The 18,056-nt window shown below is 33.2% G+C and overlaps 3 protein-coding genes across 3 annotated transcripts; 1 reads left to right on the top strand and 2 right to left on the bottom strand.

The window, feature by feature from the left end:
* Positions 1–565: 565 nt before the first annotated feature.
* Positions 566–2,066, top strand: LOC9322674 (putative F-box/kelch-repeat protein At1g60570). The gene has a single exon (XM_021009952.1). It carries the CDS (start codon positions 690–692, stop codon positions 1,860–1,862), a length of 1,173 nt encoding a protein of 390 aa, XP_020865611.1. The 5' UTR covers positions 566–689; the 3' UTR covers positions 1,863–2,066.
* A 1,816-nt stretch (positions 2,067–3,882) lies between these two features.
* LOC9322673 (polygalacturonase At1g48100) lies at positions 3,883–6,745 on the bottom strand. Its single transcript, XM_002886561.2, has 7 exons — positions 6,150–6,745; positions 5,651–5,782; positions 5,331–5,561; positions 5,196–5,240; positions 4,903–5,110; positions 4,622–4,812; positions 3,883–4,515 (listed from the first exon to the last, which is right to left on the bottom strand). Exons 1-7 carry the CDS (start codon positions 6,561–6,563, stop codon positions 4,120–4,122), a joined length of 1,617 nt encoding a protein of 538 aa, XP_002886607.1. The 5' UTR covers positions 6,564–6,745; the 3' UTR covers positions 3,883–4,119.
* Positions 6,746–15,150: 8,405 nt separating this feature from the next.
* Positions 15,151–17,959, bottom strand: LOC9322672 (2-carboxy-1,4-naphthoquinone phytyltransferase, chloroplastic). Its single transcript, XM_021036076.1, has 12 exons — positions 17,599–17,959; positions 17,334–17,433; positions 16,995–17,219; positions 16,812–16,915; positions 16,650–16,721; positions 16,415–16,553; positions 16,228–16,334; positions 16,044–16,143; positions 15,930–15,968; positions 15,728–15,838; positions 15,572–15,637; positions 15,151–15,510 (listed from the first exon to the last, which is right to left on the bottom strand). Exons 2-12 carry the CDS (start codon positions 17,421–17,423, stop codon positions 15,415–15,417), a joined length of 1,149 nt encoding a protein of 382 aa, XP_020891735.1. The 5' UTR covers positions 17,424–17,433; positions 17,599–17,959; the 3' UTR covers positions 15,151–15,414.
* Between the last annotated feature and the right edge of the window lie 97 nt (positions 17,960–18,056).

The following is an 18,056-nucleotide window of genomic DNA, read 5'->3' as shown; positions in this document are numbered from 1 at the left end:
TTGTAAAACCTTTTAAAATACATTGTAAAACCTTATAAATACCTTGTAAAAAACCTTTAAAATACCTTGTAAATTTTTGGCGGGAAAAATTTTCCCGCCAAAAATTTAACGCCAAAAAAATTGCGGAATCACTTTTCCCGCAAAAAAAATTTTTTGGCGGAAAAATTTTTTGGCGGGAAAAAATTTTACGGGAAAATTTTACAAGGTATTTTAAAGGTTTTACAAATTTTTACAAGTGTTTTGGCGGGAAAAATTGGGGGATCACTTTTCCCGCCAAAAAATATTTTGTATTTTGTGGACCTAATTTTGTTATATTTCCTTATATATTTATGATATCTTTTATTAAAAGAAGGGTAATTTAGTCATTTTGTACATAAAAGGGGTATTTTTAAAAATGGACATCCAAAAGGGGCATTTTTGAAAAGGGGTATTAAAAAAGGGGCATTTTTGTGAGTCTCCCAAAAACCAATGGCATTTTTTGTAATTCTTTATCCTTTATAAGGTTATTTATTATCCAATGCTTCCCAATTAATAATATAGATATGTGGAACTACCTAGGGGCTTGATTAAGGAACTTACTGGGCCAGAACTTTTGATTCAGCCCGTCTGCAGTCCAAATCCATATCTATACTCTCGTGAAGGAAGTTGACAGGTTGGGAAAATTCATTTCAAACCCTAAAGCTTGAGCCATGAACGACGATGAAGAGCCACCACTGAAGAAGAATAAACTGCCAATAGAACCAACCTTGAATCTTTCACTTCCAGAAGATTTGATAGTGAGTATCTTAGCCCGTGTCTCAAGATTTTCTTATCGAAATCTCTCCTTAGTCTGCAAGCGCTTCCACTGGCTCCTTACTTCAGGGGAGCTTCACCGGATCCGGTCACTATCAGGTTGTACCGAGAATTGTCTCTATGTGTGCTTACGTTTCTCTCATAATGACCATATCCCTCGCTGGTTCATGCTTCGTCGGAGACCTAATGAAACCCTAACCAATGACACTAGGAAGAAGAAGAAGAAGAATAAGTCAAGTGGGTATGTTTTGGAAACAATCCCATTTCCCCATCCTCCTCCTTCCCACGGTTGGGGTCTCGTGGCGGTTGGTTCTAATATCTACAACATTGGCGGATCCATCTACGGTTGTCGCTCAAATAGTGTCTCAATCCTAGACTGCTGGTCTAACACGTGGCTCAAAGCTCCAAGCATGCAGGTAGATCGGTGTCGCCCATCAGCCAATTTCCTTGATGGAAAGATATACGTAACAGGAGGCCATGCCAGTTACAAAAATGCATCACACTATATGGAGGTTTTCGATCTGAAAACCAAAACTTGGGAGCCTGTGTTGAGCAGTTCAGGCAGAATGACGTTATATAAAACTAAGAACGTAGTTGTTGATGGAAATCTATACGTTGTTGGGAATAAGGGTGTTGTTTACAACCCCAAGGATGATACATGGGATAGTTTAGGACCGGAGATGAATTTAGGTTCGAAATGGTTTTCTTCTTGTGTGATAGAGAACGTGCTTTACTATTATTATTACGAAGAAGGTATCAAATGGTATGACACTAAGGCAAGATCCTGGAGAAGTTTGTTAAATGGTATGAGAAAACTGCCTAAGTTTGCTCGTCATGCCAATGTTAGGTTGGCGGATTATGGTGGGAAAATGGCACTTTTTTGGGACAAGTTTGTGGCTTCTGGTGGTGGTCGTGGCTATGAGAATAGGATGATTTGGTGTGCGATGATTGCACTTGAAAGAAGTTATAGAGGAGAGATTTGGGGGAAGGTGGAGTGGTTTGATGCAGTGCTTCCAAATCCAATTCCTAAGGAATATGATTTTGAGTATGTCGGTTGTGTCAACGTTTGATGAATGGCATATATAAGAGACACATTTGAATGTGATGAATCTTTAGTGTGATTCATGTGGGTCTTCAGGGCCGGCGCAGACGGCAAGCCACCGAAGCCACCGATTAGGGCCTCAAAATTTGAGGGCCTTTTTACCTAAAAATTTGTTAAGTTTTCTTATATACAATAATTTTTGTAGGGCCTTTTAAAAATATTGTTGGCTTTTAGAGACAACTACAACATTTTTTTTAATGGTAAAAATCTAATTTAAAAGAATTTTTTTTTTTATGGCTTTAATTTTGCTTAGGGCACCCAAATTTACCGGGCCGGCACTGTGGGTCTTATATCATTTTGTTAGATGATTTTCTATCATGTTTTTAGTTTAATACAAAGACGTCATTTCATTTGTAATGCTTTGATGGTTGCTTTTTTTTTTTTTTGGAGTGCTAAAGGCTGTCATGATTCAATCACATGTTGTGATTATGATACAGCAAATTTATTGTTAATTTCATGATCGAAGTAAAGAGTGCATGTAATTTGTAAATTGTGTCATCGTCCTTTAAATAGATAAATCATGTACAAAAATAACTCCTCTGTAACCAAAATAGTCTAAACCACAAGAACCCAGTCTAAATGTCTAAATGTTTCAATTAACAAGTAAACTGAAGCCTAAATGTCTCTCTCCATGTTTCGCATCACAGTTGCTTGGCACGAATGCAACCATTTCGTTCATCAATAAACTAAAACTTCGTTCATGTTTCTCTAAAATCTTAATGCATCTTTAGGGGCGGCAAAAAAAAATTAGAGCTCAGTACAAGGCTTATATCACATCCGAGCGTTCAGATGAGTGCAATGGACCCAACCATAGCTGAAACCTTAATCCTCACATCTCAAAGCACGGGAATCGAACCCGGGTCTGTACCGTGGCAAGGTACTATTCTACCACTAGACCACTGGTACTACTTGTTTTAAAATTTATTTTTTGTTTATATATACAAAGTGAAAAAGCTCCAACCATGTCGTGACTACCGACGGAATTGTTATATACATGTAAATTATGAAACGAAACATATCTCAAGAACCATGCCGTTGATCTGTTCCTGGGCGAAGACATTGGAAGACGAGGATCCATCATCATCATTCTGAGAATGCTGGGTGAGGCATTATGTTTTCTTTTTCTTCAATGTCTCAATGAGGCCCGCGATGTAATCTTGAATTAAGCCGGTTTTCTTGTTGGTATGCGTATCCTCCATGATATACCTACCATATTCAAATTCAACACACTTGCTTCACTTAATTTTTATCTGAGTCTTCTTTAAGCAAACTAGTCTTAATCTTCTTTTAGCAATTTTCAGAGTGTTTAGTTTAGTTTTGTTTTTGCCTTGAAAGCAAAAATGTTCCATGATCAAACAAACAAGGAACAACAATTTTTTTTTTTTTTTTGGTGGGAATACAACGATTTATTTTAGTTTAGCTCATTCTTATCTTTGTTTTTTTGGTCAACAATATAGTAAGCTAATTCAAAAGACTTAAAAAAAGGTGATTGTGGTGTCAATTAGCATTATCTTTTGTAAATTTGAATCATAATTTGCAAATTCAACTCTCTTAAATTTCCAATAATAAAAATGATATAAATCCAAAAATATCTACCGACGTAAATGTATTGAAACAAAACAAAAGAAACTATAAAACAAAAACATCAGGTCCAGCACCAATCTCTTCCACAGAAACTCCAAAGGCACTGACTTCATTACATGCCTCTCCAAAAAATCCATTAAAAAAGGAAAAATAATCCAATTCCTATATAGAAATGGGTGTGTAAAAAAAAAAAAAAAAACTTGCGTAGATGGTGATTTAAAGGAATGCATTATAGTTCATAGAAACTATACTAATTAGAATGACTAAATCAATTAATATGATAGTGAATCATAAAACTCTAATCCAAACACACACAAGGTTTAGTCGGTAACATATTTCTATTTGCACCTTCTTTCTTACAATTTCTGTTTTCAAGAAACATAAACCAAAACAATTTTGGACCATTATGAAACAATCAAACTATATGTTATACAAACAATATACATATACTGCTTCAACAAAGCAATTAGGCACTTCTTGTTTTTGATTTCTGTCTGCCTTAATTACTTTAGAGAAGGAAATAAGCACATTCTAATCTTCTAAACACACCACAACACTTTCACACAAGGGGACAAATTCATAGAGTCCGTATGAAGTAATAATATTATTTTGTTCCTAATCATTTTACATTCCCCTGTAGGTTATAAACATATATCATGATCTGAATGGACTCCATTTCGGGCTGGCTTTCCGATCTGTAAGCAATCAATCGGTGGAACGGTTGCCGAATTGAGCTCTCCAAATGTTTTCCAACAAAATGGATCGTACATGTGGTATTGTAGTTGCACTGGTTTTAGCTCTATGCCTGATAATTGCACGTCTATGCAAGGGAAACTGTCACTGCAAGCAAAATGCACAGGCTTCACGGTGTAAGTTCCGCGTATCTTCTCATATGTGACTCCTTCTACGGACACTGCTGAAGTATGGTTCATGCATTTGCTGTGATCACAGTAGAATTGATCGATCACTATCGGTAGCTGAACCTCTGTGAGTTGAATGTTTGAGAAAAGTATTCCTTTCACTGATCCTATACCTCCCTGTATTCACATTCAAGCTGTTAGTTTTAACGGCTTCCTATTCAAAATCAATTGGCAATGAGTGGATTGGCTCATTCAGTTTTTTTACGAAAGGGTGTATTGTTACCTGCCAAGTCTTGATCCGGACACCGGTCATTGTGTTGTGCATAACTACATCTCGGACTGTTATGTTGGAGACACAGGCTTTGGTACTATCTTTACCAAGGCTACCAATGCTGATTCCATGTCCTGGTCCACAATTCACATTGTGAACATACACATTGGAGCAACCCGTTTGAATCGAAATACAATCGTCTCCTGAAAAAACAGAGGAATCCATCAACAATATTAAGACCCAATTTTTTACGAGTTTTATGATGTTTTTTTCCGATTAAAATTGGTTTGTACCGCAAGCTAGTGTGGTTGTGTGAATCATGACATCTTTGGTGTTCTGCAAATGAATCCCATCTGTGTTTGGACTGTCTCCGGGAGAAGACACATTCACGTCATGAACTAAAACCTGGACGCAGTTATCAAACTTGAGGTGACATTGAGGACTGTTCTGAATGGTTATACCCGTCACAGTCACATCGATACTGCCATAAAACCGCAGCGCCTATACCGTTAAAACCAAGGTAAGCAAAAGAATGTACTGAGTTTAAAAAACATGTAGAGACTACTAATTCATTTCTATTTCTCACCGTTGGTTTAATGCTTGGCATTCTCCAATTAAGCTCACTTCTTATCTGTCATATGACAAAAATACAAAAACAGAGTTTGGTGTTAGATGAAACTTGTGTAGATGTTAAGAATGAGATGATGAAGGAGATTTTTACCGGCATTGGAGGACGTTCTTGGACCGAATTGTTCAACGGGACAATGAGCTTGAAGTCATCGTCGATAGGATAGTCGGAAAGGTAATCTTGTTGCCACCAAACAGTACCTCTTCCATCAATAACACCTTTACCTTGAATTGTAATTCCTTTAAGCTTCGTGAACTCAATCCACCACATTAACCCGCCTCCCCACGATTCAGTATCTGTGGGAGCTACAATCATACCATCCAGCTGCAACCAAAAGAAAAGCTCACATCTTTCAATTCAATGGTACATTTTTTGTTTGGAAATCTTTATAAATAGTTATGATCAATTCTCACTTGGAATACAATGTTTCCTTGACAATAAGGACCCGAGAAGGAAATCGGGCCAACGAGGAAGATGTAGTCCGGCGGTATGATCATCGTTGAGGCCTCGACTTTGCAGGCAGATGCCCACGCTGCTTCAAACGCCTGCAAAATTTGTTAAACTTGTCATTGTTTAGTTTAAGAGTAAACATAATTATGGAGGAAAAGAACAGAGAGTATGGTCCCCTCTTAAATCGGGTAATTTTGTTGTTATTTCTCTCTATACTCGTTTGTTTGTTTTTTTGGGGAATATAAAAAGAGGAAAAAAGAAAAAGTTTTTGACTTTACAGAACAGAGAGAAAACTTTTATGTGCTCTGTTTCTTGTTCTGTCTCGTGTTACCTTCTCAACTGTAATTCACATTATGGTTATTTTTAAAGACAATTCTCACGAAAGCGAGATTAAAATTCTTGATTAGTCAAGAACCACCAGATTGAATTTTGTAATGGATGATAAATCATTTGAGCCTGTACCTCAGTGTCATCACTCATGCCATCACCCTTAGCTCCAAAATCAAGCACATTGAATTCTTGTGAGTCCCCATCAACTGGCTTCAGCGGAAGAGGTGATGGTGGTGGTGGTTGTTGAACTTGTGGTGGCTGTGACACGACAGGTGAACCGTCACTGGATTTTGGCGGCTGAGTTTTCATCTTCGGTTTTGGTTTTGGTTTTGACTTATGGGAATGACTATTGTTGTGGTTGTTCACATGGCTTTTTGGTTTCTTGCTGGACAAGGAATCAGACAAAGAGGAGGAACTGCTATGGTGGTGTCTCCAATGTCTTCCTCTTCTGGCAATGCAAGTCTCTAGAGTTGTAGACCAGACCAGGATTGTCACTAAAATCATCATTGTGATGCTTCTCAGCCTTAGACTCTCTCTCGTTATCATGTCTTTTTGTTGTTGTGTAATAATGTTCTCTTTGTAAATGGTTTGAGACAGAAGCAGAGAGAGTTTGGTTTATTTGTTGTTGTTATAGAATGAATAAAAAGAAAAAGGAATTCTGGGGGTTTATATAAGGAATCGGTCCAAGAATATAGAAGGACTCACGGGAGCCTAAAATGGAATTTCATGTCGTAATTTTTAAAAATATTGTTTTCTCATAAACGTAGAAATTTTGCACTAGATATATATATACGATGGTATTTAGAAAATGACAATGGAAATTCTTTGTCCAAGAAACAAAATGGAATAATCTTGTACGGTTTTACTGATATGTGATTTTTTGTGTAACATGTTATTTTCTATTTTGATATCTAATTAATTTTATCAATTGGACGTTACCCCAATTTTTGCTCATGTTATTTATGCCATTGAATTCTATTGCCCTTATATAACATCGATTATCTTAAAGTGCTATATTATTATTTACCGTATTAACGATAATACAAGTCTATATCAATTTATGAGAATAATACTAAATGATATTTTTTAAAAATTAATACTAAAATATTACGATAATTTTCATCCCAATTTTTTGGCTATATTCTTTTGTTATCTTGTAAAAGTAACTTTTGAAACTGTCATTTTCAAAATACAAATCATATGGATAATGGGAATCATTTCTAGTAATACAAAATTATCTATTTTCATTTACCAAATTAACCCATAAACTTAAAAGCACTAAGCGTTCTTTTTTTCATCGACATAGTAAGCGTAAAAATCCAAGGTTACTACTACTACCGTACTACATATCCACATAAAAAATTTGTGTGTGTTTTGGTTCCAATTTTTGAATAAATTTGATTATGATAGCGGCTAATCTTGGTATCATTATCATTATTCAGTAAAACTATATATTATTCAAAAAAACAACCCTTTATGAAAAAGAAAATTACCCTCTGTAGTGTTTTGTTTACAGAAAATTGTCATGGAATATATTCCCTACAGAAACTAAAATACAATTTGATGCCAAAAGTCAGGACTGTCTATTTCGAGTAATAGTTGTACATATTGGATAAGTAATTTGAGTATCTAAAATTACTATCGAACTATACCCTTAAAGAATGGTTACGTTCGTGTAATTCGAGTATTAGATAGAGTTCAAAAATTGGGTATTTCTAATCGCTACCCAACTCTTATTAATTCGAATAATCGTTGGATTCGTGTTTTGGTATTTTCAGATATTTCAAGCAATTTTGAATAATTTTTAGGCGTTTTTGGACAGTTTAGGCTTAAAGTCCCATGCATTAATCCGATGGAACAAGTTATACTAATTCTAACGAGTAATTTCAATAATTCAATTACCTCAAAAGTTTGTGTTATTCGGTATTAACCAGTAGAATCATTTTATGTGACGCAAAATACACAAATCTACAATAATTCTTGTTATATATCGTAAATGTGATAGCATTATAGAGATGATTAGTTTTTCTTTATTTTGTTTTTGGAGAATACTGGTTTTAGGGAATATAATTTCAGGGGATATGTGTGCGCCACGTGTAGACTAAAGGTTGGTTGAGACTCATCCACTTTGGTTGGCTGAAACACACACTAACGCAAGCTAAGACAAACATACCACAAAGAGGCACCTGTTCAGACCCCTGTTCTAAAAATCCCCGCCTAGACCCGATTACTCCCTACTTAATCGCTAGGCCCACCCTATCCGCTTCGATTAATGACTAATCCCTTAAAAAAATCAGTCATCCGATTACTCTCCGCCTAATCTGATTACTTCCCGTATAATCCGATTATTCTCCGCCTAATCTTACATACCCCGATTATTTTTAGATTACTAGTATAAAAAAACTTTTTATTTTTGTTATTCAATCATTTGAATTGGGAGTTTGTAATGTTTTAAAATAACTTATGTTCAAATTTTAATAAAAATCATAAATTTGAAATAAAAATCATAAAAATTTGTCTCAAAAATACATTTTTATGTGTTTACTGCAATTTTGAAAATAATATTAGATTAATATATTTTAAAAATATTAAAATAACCCTAAAACTAATCCCCGATTAATCCCCGATTTTAATCCGATTTTCCGATTAATCACTAGGCCCATGCCGAGCGCCCGACTAGCGCCTAACGATTTTTCAAACAAGGGTTCAGACAAACACATATACCTTTCCTGTTGCAAAACCTCATCAACCGACATACAAATTCATATATACTTACTTATTTATATATGACTATAGTATATGCATATATGCACCATAAAGTGGGGCTACGTGAAAATGAGGTGGTGTTTTTTTTAAAAAAAAATTTAAAAATATACATATATAGGGATAAACATTTTTCCAATAGATGTGTTTTTTTTTTTTTTAAACAATTCCAATAGATGTGTTTGTTGATGTGTCATCGTGGTGATCAGATAAGTGTCTTATGGTCTCTATATTTACTATAGAATATTTAATTATCACGAATCCATTTTCATTGTGTGTGAATTATCTCCATTTTACAAGTGTGTTGAGTGAACTTTGAAAAAAATGGTTATAAAATAAGTATTTTTTGTAGTACGGACCAACAAACTTTAAAAAATTTACATGTTACACAAACCGCTTGCGATTTTTAACACTTTATATCCGAAACATCTACAGAATTATTCTTGTTATAAACTTATATAAGAAATGTTGATGTGCAATTTACCAGTGATGAAAATGTAAAAGATCTATATATGCAATTTACCATATATACATGGATATACTTTTTTTTTTTACATGGATATACCTTTTTCATTAAAAGAAATTGTTTTCGTTGATAAAAATATTGTAGCTAATGTTTAACTAGATTAAAAAGTATAGATATCCTCGTACTCTCGTAGGCCATAGTAAGTTATATCTTCTGATGTATGTTAACTTAACGAAAAAATCATTTAACTGCTTTCATTCAATTTGTTTTCCATTACTAACTTGAACAAATCATTCATCGTAAAATGTGTGTCTATTAAGACCCAATTAGTTGATATTCAATGAATCCAAAGTTATTTTCTTTTAATGATGAGCTAACCTTGACAGTTTCTTGGGAGGTAATTTTGTCGTATTAGTTTCTTCCAAGAGAAACATATGCATACATTATGTAATATATATGTGTGTGTGCATGTAAAAATGGATGAGACATGTGATTGGGTCTAATATTTTGTCAATGGGCAGTTGATTATAACATCTCTTTTAGCGCTCACATGCACCACTTCACGGGAATTGCTATCGCCTCCACAATCCTCCAACTTTTCTCTTTAAAAACTTTTCTTATCTTCTTTCTTTGTCTTATATATATATTCATGCATATTTAACAATTCAATCTTTTTTTCTTGTAACACTTAATAATTCATTAGTTATGATGTGAAGAAATCGACCTAAATAATTCATTAGTTGAATGCTGAGAAGTGATTGCACAAAACAATTTTATGAGTTTCTCACTTCTCGTGAGTAGATATCGACATGATCGTATCCTACAATCTCCGCTAATAAAAACTTAGTTGTCTAAGTACTCATTCCTTGGAAGGTTTGCTGCGTTACATAATAAGTTGTCTCATCAACACATACATAATAAAAAATTTAAGGGTCAATTTGACAAATAGTTTAAATGAAAAAAAAAAAATCCACTATACACGAGAGAAAACACAATTTATACCTTTGTTCTTATTAAAAGAATAGTTGGCTTTAGTAGTTTGTTCTATAAGTTTGTAACATTATTAGCTCTTAAAAATACAAGATCATATATTCCAAGTTGATATTATATTATTATAAAGGTTATGACTGGTGGGTCATGATATGGGAATAATTGAGAGTAATTTCTCCCATCTCTATTATACCGAATAAAATTTTCAATTAACAAAAAAAAAACCTTTGATAAGAAAAAATTATATACCTGGAGAAGAGGAATTCCTATCCCTTGCATACCAGCCAAAGTAATAGAAAAAGTAATATATGATACTACAGTATGTTGAAAATTATAAAAGAAATTCTACTGTATAAGAGTAGACTTATATTCTAAAACAAATTTAGAAAATTATTATGAAACAAAAACGCCTCTGATGACAAAAGAAAACACAAACGCTATTAACACTGTACTAATAAGAAGAATATAAAAATTAAACTTTAGTCGCATGTGTGAATATGAGTGAGGGGATAGATCCCATGGGGCATCATCACATATTCGTGTGTGTCTGTATATGTACACAAATCAAGATGCTTTCAAAACTTTCTAATGTTCCTTTCTCATTAAATTCATAAAATGCTAGTACTGTTCATTGCTACACGAGGCGTATTAGTAATTAAGTACAAGAAACAAGAACCCTTAGAGCATGAATATCGGTATATCTTAGACCAAATCTTAGCCAAATCTTAACATTAAAAACTATTATAATTAATCAAACCAACTAAGATTGTATCTTAACTAAGATATTTTTCTTATGTTAAGAAGCACACATGTGTCGCGATATGAGTGGGAGAAGAAAAAACAAAACAAGAAAAAAAGTCAGTTGCTTCGTTTTTTTCCGAAGAATTGGATTGGGAGTGGAAGAATTGCTCTACCTCTTGAAAAGGACAATATACACGTGCCTCTGGAAAACCAGAAATTAAGTTTAAAACATTTGTGTTTTTATGTTATTTATTGTATCTCATGTATGTTTTAATTTTTTTAATTTGCAACAATTATTAAATTTTTTATAATTATAAATTTTATTTTTTTATTAATATTTTTTTTTAAGAACCACATGTTAAGAATCTACCATTAATCACACAAAAATCTTAACCCAAAAATACTATATCTTAACTATCACTTTTACAAATATATTACTTAAATATTTCTAAGATTTATTTCTAAGATACTACCAATAATTATGCTCTTATAACACAAGAAATGAAAAAGAAAAGAAAAAACAAGAACCTTTTTCAATTCATTTTTAAAGGATCTTGAAGAATCGGAAGTTTTGTCATACAACCATTTACTAGAACTGTTTTTATTTGAAACAGAGAAGTATTTAGACCACCACAATCAGCATATGTTTAAATTTTTTATTGGTTAGCTTATTTTTAATAAATTTATTGGTTAGTTTAATTTTGTCATGCAACCATTTACTAGCACTGTTTTTTTCTTAAAACAGAGAAGTGTATATTTCCACCACCACAATCAGAATATGTTCAAACTTAAAAGAAATTCCAAGTATAGATTGTTTTTAGCTAGATGTAGATATGAGACACGGATTTTATTGTAAGCTATATTTTTTTTTTTTGTAAACAGATCTTTTTTATATTTTTTTGTTAAAAGTAACAAATCTTTTTAGTGATGATCGTTTCTATCAATAGGGTTTGTGTTTTCTTTCATAGCTAGCTTGATTGGTAATCTTTTTTATTCTTGGAATTAATTGAATTTTCCTTGTCGTTCCACTCCTAACAGAAAAATAATTGAATAATATAATAAAGTTACATATACGATAATACGAATATATATATATATATATATACAATATTACAAGCCCTTTGACTTCATAGCTCGACTCTTTGAGGTATTGGGCAATCTTCTTGATCATGCGAAAAATATATGTGGACCGTACCCACTTTCTTGATACGCCAAAACAGGTAATCTGTTATATATGCCAATATGCGTTACCTGTCTTCGAGGTTTTCATATAAATTCCAACATTTATAGTAATATATTCTATGTATGAGTGTATGATACACTAACTACTACACGTAACTGCATGTGTGCACATTTGTTGATATACACGGTGTGTACTTTATTATCGTTTATACCAAAAAGAAAAAAAACCAATCATCACTTCACCGTTTATTGTTTTGCTCTAAATTAATTGACAGTTTTCTATGTATTTTAACAGAATCTTTATTTGACAACTTTCCAAAAACGATTTGAAGTTTTCCCATAAAGATCTATTACAATAGTTTATTATAATACGTAGTTTTTTTTTGCTAAAGTATTATAATAGTTTGGATATTAAAATTTACAAACTTAATTAATAGTTGGAGTCTTTTTTATTTATTATCAAAGTAATGTTTTCATTGTTTTTGAGTTTTTGGTAAAATTTTTGAATAGTTTCACATACTAACTGAATGATTAATTCCGAAGTTGAATTTCATTTTAAAACATCAAATTATGAAGTAATAAAAGTATAAAACTAACGAATACGAGACATAGAAACGATAATCTGCACAGATTTTTTTTTTTCATGTGGCTATTGTTTTTCTGACTTTCTTCTAGATTTTATTTAATCTCTTTTGTTTTCTCGTATGGCTTTACAAAACTAAATATATGCGTTCTTATATTTCTATATGCCGTCTTTTAGCGAAGACATGCTCGTGATTATATTTATTTGTTGTGTTTTTGTTTTTCTTTTCCTAACGTTCCCGTGAGGCGTGAAGTTAACTCCATTGTCAATTCGATCGTTGGTTGGCGAATGACCGTTTAGCCCTTCGGTTCCATTTTTTTTTTTTTTTTTATAACTCAGGGGAATCTCAGACTTATGAAGGGGTCCAGACTAATCATCTGGGGGAGATGCAGCCCACAGATAGACTCTCTCTCCGAATATGCAAATATTTTTAATCAGTTTATTTTTTCTTGGTTTGATAAATGTCTTGATCCAGTCAAATCCTTGATGTGCAATTCCTGGAAAAAGATCGAATAAGTTCAACTTTGGAGCATGATTAAAACTAATATTTAAAACTAACTGTGGCATATATATATAAAGAATGTATCAGTATATGTGTGCACGCACATTTTTTGTGATATATATATATATATATATATAATTGATTAGATTAATCCAGTATTCTAAAAAGTGATCTAAACAGTAGGTCCGACTCTTAACCAATTTGTGGGAAACATTTATATTAAGCCTCACAAATTTTGAGGTCCATTGTGATAAGTTTTTTTTTTTAGCTCTAAAATTAGCAAAAAAAAAATCCACAAAATTAGCAAAAAAATCTTCATAATTAACAAAAAAGGTCTCATATTTAGTAAAAAAAATCCCATAATTTTCAAACAATGTCCAAAAATTAAAAATAATTAATAAATAAAAATGTTGGATGTCCCATAATTAGCCAAAAAAAAATAGTAGTTTTTGTTTTTCATGCCCCAAATTGTTTTTCGTATTTGAAAACGACGTCGTTTGGTTTATTTCCAAACACACAACTATTAAGGTTTATAACTTAAAATGATTGGGCAATGTTCGATTAGAGTTGTGGGATGAATTGGTAAAGGTACTTGATGTTGGGCCAAGGGACACGGGTTCGAATCCCCGATTTTGCAAAAAAAATTAAACTTTTGAGAACAATTATCAAAACGACGTCGTATGGGAAACACGTCAGCGTACACGTGTACGATGACTCAGCATCATAACGGAGTTGACTAACACCCGTTAGATTGACTCCGTTTTTTGCACGATTTGTCAAATACAGGTATGAAATTCAAATTTTATTTCAGTTTGGGTTGGAAAATGCACTACAAAAATGTCGAGGTATAAAAATCCACGGTCCCGATAGTACGGGTATAAAAATCCCCTTTTCCCCACATCTATCTATGAGTGTAAATGGTAACATCGAAAAAATATTCAGCTGAATTCAGCCAGATTCAGCAATTCCACAGTTACCATTTGCATAAAACTAAATTCAGCTGAATTTAGCTACATTCAACAGTTCTTTCAACACCAAAAGATATGTAGTATGTTTATTTCAGGTAAAAATTCGGATTATAGCGATTACACAACTCGAATTTAAATATTTTGGATATCAAAAATTACACATCAAATTTATATTTTAAAATAAGTCAGATCATACAAATACGATATATGAATAATTCAGATACATAAAATCATTATCAAAATAGACAAGAGACGAATTTATGTTCGGATAACTGTAGATAACTTTAGATAATTCAAATAACTTTTAGATAATTAAATATATTTTTTCAAAATTTCGCAAAAACAACTCATACTTATGCTAAAATAAATATTTAAAATATCAAATTTAAAAAAAATTCTTAATCATCCTAATCATATTAATGATTTTAAACTACTAGAGAACAATTAACAATCAGTTAGATAATCTATACTATATTATTATTTTTCAATTAAATTTTCAATAAAACTTTGACAAAGCTTTTTATTAATTAATTACATAGTTCAAAAAATTAAATTTGGAAGAACAACTTAATTTTGCTAACAATATATTTTTAATAATAATATGAATTATAGTATTTATTTATAGTATAAGAGTTAATTAGACTATTAGTATTAGATGATTTTATCTATTTTATTTAGATATTTTTCTTAGTTATTATATTAATATTTATAATCATTTGACGATATTTTTCAATTAAAGTCTTAATTATTTCGACAGATTCTGCTAAAATCACAAAAAAATTCAGCTAGATTCAGCGGTTACCATTTGAAAATGTAAAAATTCAGCCAGATTCAGCTAAAAATCACTAAAAATTCTGCCAGATTCAGCAATTCAACCGGATTCAGCCAGATTCCTCGGTTACCATTTAGACCCTATATATGTATTTACATCTACAACCATAACGTCAAGGGACATGCACTAAATCCGACATGGCCCATTTTTCAACATATCCATGGTGATATCCGTCACTTGGCCTAACAATTGACACATCCAAATTCAACCTAGAGAATATACTCGCTCACCATGCTTGTGATTTGAGACCTTTTAACAACTTTTCTAAGTTCGAATGTTTCCTTTTGGCTACAACATACTGTAGTGGCTCATAAGTAAACGTTTGTTTATTTTTGGAAAAAGAGAAAAACAAATGTTTGGTAAGTGAAATTTAGCGAGCGATAACGAGTCCCAACGACAGTGCGGCTCCAAACAATGCGTGGAGTCTCACACAGTAATACTTGGCCATGAATATCTTCCCATTATCCTGCATTTAAAGATTAGATTAGCAAAACTTTGTATCACATTGTCCAATTCTAAATTCTTACCTTGTGGTGCTTTTCGACATAGCTTGAAACCAAATTCCCAATTGGTAATGTCAGGAAACACATCAACTGAAACACCCAAACCCAACAACAAACTTAAAAGAGTTTTTAGTTATATGTTCTTGTAATTCAGTCATGTTCTCAAATCTGTTAACTTACTGTGCAAGGTAGTGGCAAAATCCTGCTTAAACCAAGAACTAGAAGCATTGAATATAGCAAACGAATAGCCCATCTCACAACAAAAGCTCCTTTTTCAGTCCCTAACCGAACCTGTGTAAACGAAAAAAAAAAAAAACTCTAAATCATAAACACAAATCACCATATTCATATTAAACCTTGTTGAGTTTTTTCACATTTGTACCAGAGGTGAATATTTCCCCACAGCTAAATCTCCATCCACCTGTAGAATGTAAACGTAATCAGTATTGTGCGGGTCGTTTCAGGAATCATTAGACCGCCTTTTTAATTAACCAACCTGATGAAAGTGGCTGCAGAAAAGGATGAGAGATGTAGTAAAACCAACAAGGAGAGATGAGGAAAGGACCCTACCGCTTAACGGAAGATGCCTCATCTCGCTGCCAAAACCGATTAACCAGTTTCCGTTATTAACTCATGGAAACAGAAATTGATGAGGGTTTGAGTAAAATTTTCGATATTACCTTGAGCTACCAAGAAGTAGATAAAAAGCAGTAGTAGCAAATGGACCAAATGCTGCAAAGCATAGAGGCTCTCCTAATCCTTGGTAACTTAACCGAAATGGTGGACACTAGAACCAATCACAAAGTATTACTCAAGTTAGAATCTCCTCGATTAGTATCAAATTGTCATCTAGGAAGTAGTATTCACCTGGTATACATAGCCGCAGAGTATTGCTGAGGCCAGCAATAGTATTGCACGGATATTACTTGCATTCAAAGATGTCCAAACTAGACCGGAAACACCAAGCACGAGCGATGTGATTGCAGCGGCTAAGGTTCCTGTCCGGCTTTTCCAAGTAAAACCCACAAAGCACATTTATTAGGAGGGAATTGAAAAACATAAACTTCAAAGTTGCAAACTCTATCCTTTGATAATACTTTACCTTCCAACCAGATTTACTACTGATTCCTTCTTGTTCTTATCAGCTCCAGTATCAAAATCATAAACATCATTGCTGCCATAAAACCATGTTTGGAAAGAGTAAATACATGAAAGAGTTAGCTAATACATTCAACGAAAATGTTAAAAGGAATCAATCAATCACCTTAGGTTGAGCCAAGTAATGATAAGAATTGATGAGAGCATTAATGTAACATAACGTCTAGCTAGAAACAACCCCGTCTCTAAATAGGCCGCTGAAGCGCCAACCTGTGACATTTGAACAGTGAAAATTCCATAGCATATAAAGGCAATGGAGGAAATAGAAAGGTCACTTGAAGAAACATACAGTAAGAGGAACTAAAGCGACAGAGTACATTGGTAGTTTGATTGCTCTCCATATCAATTTTTCTCTGGGAATTTCCTCTTCTTGGTACACTTTTGCTGTATCTCCATAACTCTTGCAAAAGGCTGGCCCAGCTCTAAGGTTACTTCTTGTTTTAGCATTCAGAATCCCCCGTGCATTCGAACCAAACACCGGTAATCTTGTGATTACATCTCCTCTGCTGGGAAGCTAAGCTAAGTAATTTTAGTGACAGTACAAAGTAGATGAACTCATCATCAACATCAACAGAAAGATTGTTGTCAAAGAACAAAGCTTTGGATGAAGCAGAAGCACTAAGCTTACCTTGTGAATTTTCTGTTTCACAAACAAATCAGTTGACTTTTTGGGCACAAACCCATAGTTTATGTCACAGAGAGAACCAAAATTCATCATTTTCAAGTCTCTGCATAAGAAGAAGAAAGATTTTCAGTTAACCGAGCAAGAACACTACTTCCGAGTTAAAAGTCCGAGGTTCTGGAACCCTATAACTAAAATCTTTGTTCTGGCATAAATCAGAGACAATGAAAAATAAGATGAAGAAAGACATATATAAAGTTTGGAACTTTACCTTTTAACACGAATCTTTCGAAGAGGGCATTATTAGCAACGGAGGTAGAATCAGATCAAACCCACGACGTAATCATAACAAAATCACTTCTTTTATTGGAAAAATATTTGAACTAGGCGGATTCCATGAAATCACTAATCTGGAAGCTTACTTAATTTGAAGAAGATAACGCACACAGGACCAACTCAATGAACTTTATACAAAAACTGAGAAAAACGTGTCCCAATTATGTCAGAATTGAGTGACTAGAATCAGAATCAGAGGACTTTTGAAGGAATCTATGCAATGCCAATGTTTGGATTTGTTTATTCAGACAAGAATTTGAATGTTGGGTTTTGCGGAAGAGACATGAGGCTGATGAAGTGGATAACACAAGCTCTCGTTAGAAGATAAAATCACGTGAGGTTCACGTGTCTTTGACCAATTTTTTATACAAGTAGAAGATGGGCCTTGAAGCC

The sequence above is a fragment of the Arabidopsis lyrata genome, assembly GCF_000004255.2.
Source record: "Arabidopsis lyrata subsp. lyrata unplaced genomic scaffold ARALYscaffold_2, whole genome shotgun sequence".
Classification (NCBI taxonomy): domain Eukaryota; kingdom Viridiplantae; phylum Streptophyta; class Magnoliopsida; order Brassicales; family Brassicaceae; genus Arabidopsis; species Arabidopsis lyrata.
This window is presented reverse-complemented; position numbering and strand designations above follow the sequence as displayed.

What these genes read in the sequence shown, in the direction of transcription:
- LOC9322674 (XM_021009952.1), top strand. Translation starts at nt 690, where the DNA reads ATGAACGACGATGAAGAGCCACCACTGAAGAAGAATAAACTGCCAATA.
- LOC9322673 (XM_002886561.2), bottom strand. Translation starts at nt 6,563, where the DNA reads ATGATAACGAGAGAGAGTCTAAGGCTGAGAAGCATCACAATGATGATT. An exon ending in AAGGAAACATTGTATTCCAA is followed by an intron (nt 5,562 to 5,650) that starts GTGAGAATTGAT and finishes TTTTGGTTGCAG; the next exon opens with CTGGATGGTATGATTGTAGC. An exon ending in TCCGGATCAAGACTTGGCAG is followed by an intron (nt 4,516 to 4,621) that starts GTAACAATACAC and finishes ATGTGAATACAG; the next exon opens with GGAGGTATAGGATCAGTGAA.
- LOC9322672 (XM_021036076.1), bottom strand. Translation starts at nt 17,423, where the DNA reads ATGATGAATTTTGGTTCTCTCTGTGACATAAACTATGGGTTTGTGCCC. An exon ending in TCGCTTTAGTTCCTCTTACT is followed by an intron (nt 16,916 to 16,994) that starts GTATGTTTCTTC and finishes CAAATGTCACAG; the next exon opens with GTTGGCGCTTCAGCGGCCTA. An exon ending in TTTTGCCACTACCTTGCACA is followed by an intron (nt 15,638 to 15,727) that starts GTAAGTTAACAG and finishes TGGGTGTTTCAG; the next exon opens with TTGATGTGTTTCCTGACATT.